The 7,476-nt window shown below is 46.2% G+C and overlaps 1 protein-coding gene across 1 annotated transcript in view; it reads right to left on the reverse strand.

The window, feature by feature from the left end:
- Positions 1-6,529, reverse strand: part of PTPN1 (protein tyrosine phosphatase non-receptor type 1) — an 81,567-nt gene extending 75,038 nt beyond the window's left edge. The window contains exon 1 of the mRNA XM_007938317.2: positions 6,467-6,529. Coding sequence (XP_007936508.1) covers positions 6,467-6,529 — 63 coding nt within the window. The remainder of the gene's footprint in view (positions 1-6,466) is intronic.
- Between the last annotated feature and the right edge of the window lie 947 nt (positions 6,530-7,476).

Genomic DNA, 7,476 nt, shown 5'->3' on the forward strand with positions numbered 1-7,476 from the left:
GAGTGACTCTTTCGTAAATTCTCAAGAATCAGTTCCTCTATCTTTTACAGGAAAAACCACTCAATTGCTACTTACAGAAAAGCTGCAGGCAAAGCCGTGTGTCAGTGTCGCTCCTTTTCCCACACCATTAAATCAAACAAGTCCTATTTGTCAAACACGCTTAACACTTCTTGGGAAAAAAAGGACTTAACAAACTTTTGAGCCTTTACCTATACTCACAAACTTATAAATTTTTGAGCCTAACGGTACCCACCCACACCCACACCTTACAGAAGTGAGTAACCACTGCAGGGTTTACAAGATTATTTCAGGAACATAAAATTCTCTGAGTACATTAACCTGCTGCTGTTGAGTCAATGCCGACTCATAGTGACCCCACAGGACAGAGCAGAATTGGCCCATAGGGTTTCCACGACTGTTATCTTTACAGAAGCAGACTGCCTCATCTTTCTCCTGCACAGTTGCTGCTAAGTTTGAATTACCAACCTTTTGGTTAGCAGTTGCATGCTTAACCACTTTGGACCAGGGGTCGTTGTGAGTACATTAAACGAAAAACCAAACCCACTGCTACAAAGTAGAATTGCCCTATAGGATTTCCAAGACTGTAAATCTTTACAGCAGCAGACTGCCTCATTTCCCGTGGAGCACCTGGTGGGTTCGAATGACCAACCTCTCCATTAGCAGACAAATGCCTCAATCACTAAGCCACCAGAAATCCTTATGGCCCCTTCATTACTTGATGTGACCTTGTTGTTGTTGTTATGTGCCATCGAGTCAGACCTGAGTCATAGTGACCCCTCTGAGGCAGTACCACTGCAGAAGTATATTGCCCCATCTTCCTTCTGAGGAGTGGCTGGTAGGTTTGAACCGCCAGTCTTCTGGTTAGCAGTCAAGTGCCTTAGGCACTACGCTACCAGAGCTCCCTGATGTGACTTTAGTGATCAGTTATTCCAGGGTCATTTTTAAAAAAAGAAGAGCCTCAAGTCCCCAAAAAGTTAGAATTGGGACTACAACTCACTAAGACCATGAAAAAAAGCCGCCCCCCCCAAAAAAAAAAACACTATTCTCTGGGCTCTGAGGGTAATTTTGATCAAAGGCCAAAAGTGCGTGTTACTATTTATAACTGGTAAAAAAATCAGACCTTTGTGAGGGTTGTTACTTTATGGAGACTTCAATTTTATATCCCACATCAAAAATACTTTATGAATCAACTACATGCAAAGCCCTAGAAGGCACATAAGAACAAACTAAAGAAGACCGAGTAATTCAACAATTCTCCAAAACCAGTTGCCAATGAGCCAAGTTATGGCGACCCCATGCGTGTCAGAGCAGAACTGGAGAGGCAGACTTTACCTCCAAGTTCACCTCAGGTCAACTACAAATTTGCAGTTAAATCGAAAGCTTTGGTGAAACAAACTGGAGGTATCAACTTCTCCAGGGTAAGAATTCTTTCTTCCAAAGCTCCCACAGGAGAGGACCCACGAATTCTCATCAGGCCACGACTCAAAACATGCTGGCTTCTTGCTGAGTGTACTCTGCTACTGGGGCCAACGATGGCTAATGTATTCGTCTCTCCCCTAACTCGAATAGGAACTGAAAACTGCATCTTAGACATCTTTATAATGTCAGGGCCTAGAATGTGCAGACAATCTAGTCAATCCAACATGTATCAGGCACTTACTTTGTGCCAGGTGCAAAGGACATCACCACGAATAAGAAAGATGGGACTGCAGCCTCAGGAAGCCTGGACACCAGAGGACACAGACAAATGATACACACCAACTGCTACAATGGGAGAAGGGTTTTAGAAGATATGTATGAAAACACGTAGGTGACAGAGTACACAAGTGCCAGTAGGCACATCTGAGCTGGGAGGTGCAAGCTGGATTGAGCAGCAAAGACCTTTCAGACAGAACATTAAGCAAAGGGTAAGGTGTGGAGAGTGCTGTGTCTTCTGGTGTGGCTAGAACAGAAGGCACAGGGCGGGGGTGGCTGGAACCTGGCTGCCTGCTTGGCCTTCACAGATGCAATGACAGCAGTAGAGGCAGTTAAGCAGAGGAGTGACAAGGACAGATCTGTTTTAAAAACAATTGACTTAGTGAGGATGTGAAGAATGTAGGGGGGGGTTGTGTGTGGAGAGAGTAAAGAGGGACCTTATCACTATGTCACTGGTTTCACTCATTTCTACAGCCTGAAACTAGAAAGAACTGCAAAATACAAGAGTCAACCACTGAAGTGGCAGAAAGGAAGTCACGGTGACCAACCAATGAAACGTGGCAGAGGGAACCCAGAACCTCTCTGTAGTCCCCCAGTGTTCCTGGACACCTGCAACAAGCACACGGCAAGGACTGGGAAACAAGGACCCAGCAAGAACGCCGATATTCCTGAACACAGGAACAGGCCAGCCTGTGTGTCAGTATTACCTGGTTATCATTAACTCATTAACATGAACACTGAAGGAAAGAATGCCAGCCTGTGCAAAATGTACCTGGGCTGAGGCAGGCCTAAGGAAACATGCCTGCAATTAACAACACCGCCAAGACCAAAAACTGTCAAAAGAATTCGGCAACTGAAAAGATCAGCTGCAGAAAAGAGACAGAGAAAACAAGACACCAAGAAAAGCTGCAGTTATTTCCACAGTTGATGGTCTGAAAAACTTCTATGGGAAATTTCTTACTCATTTCTATCATGAAATTCAATACATGTTCGATGACAGTACTCAAGACTGTATTTTTTTTTTTACAGGTTTTGAGAAGTTACTCATGTCAAACTGCAGAATGCAGTGGGGAGGCCGTGGATGTCGACAGTGCATAGCTGGTAGCTAGAAACCGTCTGCATGACCGTTATCCCCCAGCTGACTTCACAGAACCATCTGGCTTGGTTTACTTACTTCCCAAAGTACCAAAGTACTCCTATAAATATGCCAGTGATGTCAAACAAATAATGGTAGCAAAAATTTCTTCCGGCCACTCTGTCTACGTGTGTTCCCAGTTCAATTGCATTGGTCCAGACAATTAAGAAAGTCTTTACACCATTTCCAAAGTGATGAGCACACAGCTAAATTTAGTTTGCTCAAATCAGGGCTAAACTCGAACATTTAGATCTAATGGGTCACTCAAGATGACTAGAACTTCCCAACCTCTGTACGTAATTTCCGTTTTTTTCTTTTTTTTTTAAGTGCAGTGAGTCATAGTGTATAGAGCTTTTTTTTTTTTTTTTTTAACTTTGACCTCAGAAGAAAACGAACAGTATTTAAATAAACATCATTGGGAAGTTTTAATATTCTTTTCCTTGGAATCTCATAACACAGGCAGTACACACCAATAGGGAAATATTGCTATGACATGGGTTTTAAGCTCCTCAGGCATTAGACTGCATTTCATAATGAAAGCAGCTACCAACACAAACGTCAAGAGTGGCCCATTTGACAAAAGCTGCCTCTAGCGTGGAATAAATCCTGCCTTCAAGTCAAGGGCTGTTGTTGCCATCTCCTTTATGTGAGACAATCAAATCATTCACACTGAAAAGGAGTGAATAGTGTCAGAGAATCAAAGAATTGGGAAATGAGAAAAGTCACCAAGCACCTGATCCAAACCCTCTGAAACTACAGCTAGAGACAGTGTGTCCTATTCTTACCATTTGAGCCCTCTCTTCATTACTGTGGGCATCTAAGACCAGTCCCTTTTCATATATCTGCTAGCTCTCGCCTCTCGTGGACAGACAGCCAGGCCAGCTCAAATTCGAGACCCGCCAAGGATTACTTCCACTTTTCAAACCAGACACACAATTGTTTAAATGCTAGAAAACCATTTCTAAAGCTTTCTATATTGTGATACCAAAGCTGACTTTTTATAGCACTAAATGCTTATTAATATCTGTGCTATTATTAGCATTAAAGATCAAAAAAAAGTCTATGTTCATTATCAAATTAAGCTAGCACAGAATCTTTGCCTGAAACTTGTTTTCTTAGCTCCCACATTCCCTGGCACTCAAAAGCCCACTTCACCATTTCCCCCTCAAGTTTTTGCATCTTTTTGTTTCTAATGAGAAAAGAAGGTAGGACAGTGAGAGATGAGTGCGCTACTTAAAATCCAAAGCAAAAATTACATCTTCTAGTCACAAAAGACTAATAAGCAAGCTCAAAAGATGACTCTAAGGTCACCCTCACTCTGACATGCTGTACAGCATTCATTTTTAAAAAAACCCATTTTCTACCAACCACCAGCACACTGTTTTTAATTCTTACACAATAATGGTTTTGGTAAATTGACAAACCCACTTGGAAACTTCACCACTTGAGACTCAAGGTCATTTGAATTCTACGTTTTTAACAATTCCACAGTTGTACAATACAGAGCCATTTATAAACTTAGAAAGGAGAAGAGCTTCTGAGTTCAATTGTAGAGTATCTGTGTGGTAAGGTAAGAAAAGCCCACAGTGGACATTTCCCTAAGGTCCAAAGAAACCACCTCCGGTAATGTGGCAATCCACTGAGAACCTGGGGAAATCTGAACATAAAGCAATCCTGACTAACCCTTGTGGTTCAAATGTGGTAGAGAAGTTTAAGAACAATGAAGGAAATTCACTGCAGACCAATATGCTAGCAGCTAGTTGAATACAATTCTAACAATGCTTGGGTGACAGGTCGGACCACTCAGGCCTAAAACAGTAAGAAACCTAATTGAACCAAGAACTCATCTATACCATGAATATGCTGTCGAGTCGGTTTCAATACAAAAGATCCCCCCCACTATGCCACCACTCCCAATGGAGTATATCACAGTCGATTCCAACACTTCAAACTGACACTTTTCATTGAAAGCCATTTTAGACTCTACTGCATTAAATCTGAAGCAGCTAATCTGTCCACATCTTCTCAAAGTCACTTGTGGCATTCAGTCAATTAGCCCATGGAGACGAGGCACAGCATACATATTTTTATATTGATCAATCATACTTATGCAGATGACAGTGGTCTGGCAACATTACAAATATTAGTCTATCAGAAGAGAATATACATTACAGCCTAAGTAAAGAGAGTCTTGTCAAATAAGTCTGATGCAAAGCCACATGAAACCGAGATCGCCAAAAAAAGGCCTTCGTTAGTCAAGCATACCAAAGAACCACTTAAAACCTTTTTTTCCTTTTTAAGAGGAGCTCAAAATAGACTTTAATGCTACCAGCTGATGGATCTCACAATCTGCCTTCTGAGCTTAAGCTGAAAACAGAAAAAACTGCTTTCTCTCTTTACACAAGTAACAAAACCTCTCTATTGTGTATCTTGCTCATTTGCCATACCCAGCATGGTTTTGGTTAATCCTCGCAACCCCCACGATGACATTTAATCGGGAGTGCATGCTTTCTTTAGAGGATTCAACTGCTTGGGAAAGCAGACCTCCTCATGTTTTCAATCTGATGTTTTAGGGATCGGTGAGAAACCCCTCCCTTGCTACCTTTTTACCTATCAACCACCATAACCCACACGAAGACAGAGCCTCTCAGCCGGGACCAAAGGCTGGGCTGCTCCCTGGGGAAAGATGCTACTCAGAATTAAACCTTAACCTTCCCTACGCCCGGCTTGGAAAGGTACTATTTTAAAGGCCCCAGAGGGATGTTTACTGCACGCCTCCCGGCTGGGAAGCTTTTTAGCCTGTTCTAACTCACGGCTCGTTTCTCCTAATCCTTTAGCTCACAGAACAAATGACGCTTCTGACAAACCTTCGATCCCCCTTTGCTAAGGCCGCCCACCATTCACCCGCAGGCCTGTTACCCCGTTATGATGTTTTATTTTCTTCACAGCATTTGTCACCATCTGAAATTATTTGTTTCCGTTGGTCTGACCGCCCTATTCAATCTAAGCGCCACAGGGATGCGGCCTGGCCTGTCTTGTTCAGCACTCTTTCCAGCGCCTAGAGCTGTGACTAGTACGGAGTAGGCACGCCAATTAACATCCATTAAATGAATGAACAGGAAAGGGGAAAGGGCCTTGGACTCGACCGACGCTGAGACCGGAGGAAAGGAAACGTGAGGGGGGAGGGAGAGAAGCCCTTTCCCCCGGGAGACAAAGGAAGAGAGTCTAAGGTGGTCCCGTTTCGAAAAGGAAGTTGTGGGGGTGTCAAATCCACCCCAGGGGACAAAGAGTGGCTGGGCAAGGGGGCGGGGTCGGGGTGCAGGGGATTCGCGCTGAGAGCGCGGATGGGCGGCCTCCAGGCTTGAGAGGCCACCTGGACCAGAGGCTATGAAGTAGGTGGGGGAATCTCAGGAGGCTGCGAGGCCCGAGCGAGACGCTGGACCACCCGGGGGACAAAGAGAGAGGGGGGCAGCCTCTGCCGTTGTCGGATCGAATCCTCATGCAGTAGGGCCGAGACGGAGGACCGGACCCAGAGGGAGAACGGGTCCCAGTGTTCTGAGGGGGCTTCCCGCGGCCTAAGCGAAGAGCCTGTCGCGTTCTGGGGCGCTCCCGCACCTGGTAAATGGCCGCCCAGTTACCAGCCTTGTCGATCTCCTCAAACTCCTTTTCCATCTCCATGACGGGCCAGGGCGACTGCTGCGTCTCCTCCTCGGCCCACTGCGCCGTGTGCCGCTTCGGGCCGCGTCGCGATCTTAGCCTTCAATCCCACCGCAAGCCTCGATTCTCGCCGCTACCGCCGCCCCAGCCGCCGCTGCTTCTTCATGTCAACCCGGCAGCCGGAAGTACGCACCGCGCCTGTTGAGAACTCCGCCCCCCGATCCTGAGAACCAGTAAGAGCTCGAGGATGTCTGCAAGCACTTCCGCGGGGCGGAGTCGGGAGGAGGTGCCGAGGGAAGTGGCCTCAGCCCCGCGAGACGTTAGGCAGCTCTCACATCTATCTCTCTCCCCTCCAGGGCTCCGGGCTGGGGCGTGGCGCGCGCCCGTTGCCTAGACGACCTCAGGCCCACCCCACCGGCCCTTGGCGCATGGGTTGGCAGCGCCTGGGTGGGTCTTGAATTCGAGTGCCGACTCGGCCCCTTAAGTCACAGAGTGACCTTGAAATAGTCATGCTTCCTTCTTGGAGAGCCAGGGTCTTGGCTTCAGTGCCCCAAGCTGGAGTATGAGCGAAGGACAACATGCTCCACTCCAGGTCTCCTAGCTTTGACCAGAGGAGGCCCGCCCTGTTTTCATGAAACAGTTTCATGCTCCACGGGCTGCTGGGGAAGAGCCACTACTCCCCAAAGGTAGGGTCCCTGTTTGAAATGCACAATTTCCCTTTGGGGGGTCTTTGACCCTGGGCGCTTTAGGAGTGGGATTCTGGAATGGTTTTCACTATTTCCCAGAGTATCAAGGAGACCACATTGACCTTGCTCAGACTGGACTTGGTGGAGCTCCAATTCCGTGATGGATTAAATCACCTGGGAAGTGTATTGAGTGATGCAGATTTCTGGGACCACCTCCAAAGGATTGGATACCTTTGGTCTAGGGGTTAGACGCAGGAATCTTTATTGTTTTTGCCACTCTCC

This window comes from Orycteropus afer, unplaced genomic scaffold, assembly GCF_000298275.1.
Source record: "Orycteropus afer afer isolate SDZICR_OR568_19922 unplaced genomic scaffold, OryAfe1.0 scaffold00049, whole genome shotgun sequence".
Classification (NCBI taxonomy): Eukaryota; Metazoa; Chordata; class Mammalia; order Tubulidentata; family Orycteropodidae; genus Orycteropus; species Orycteropus afer.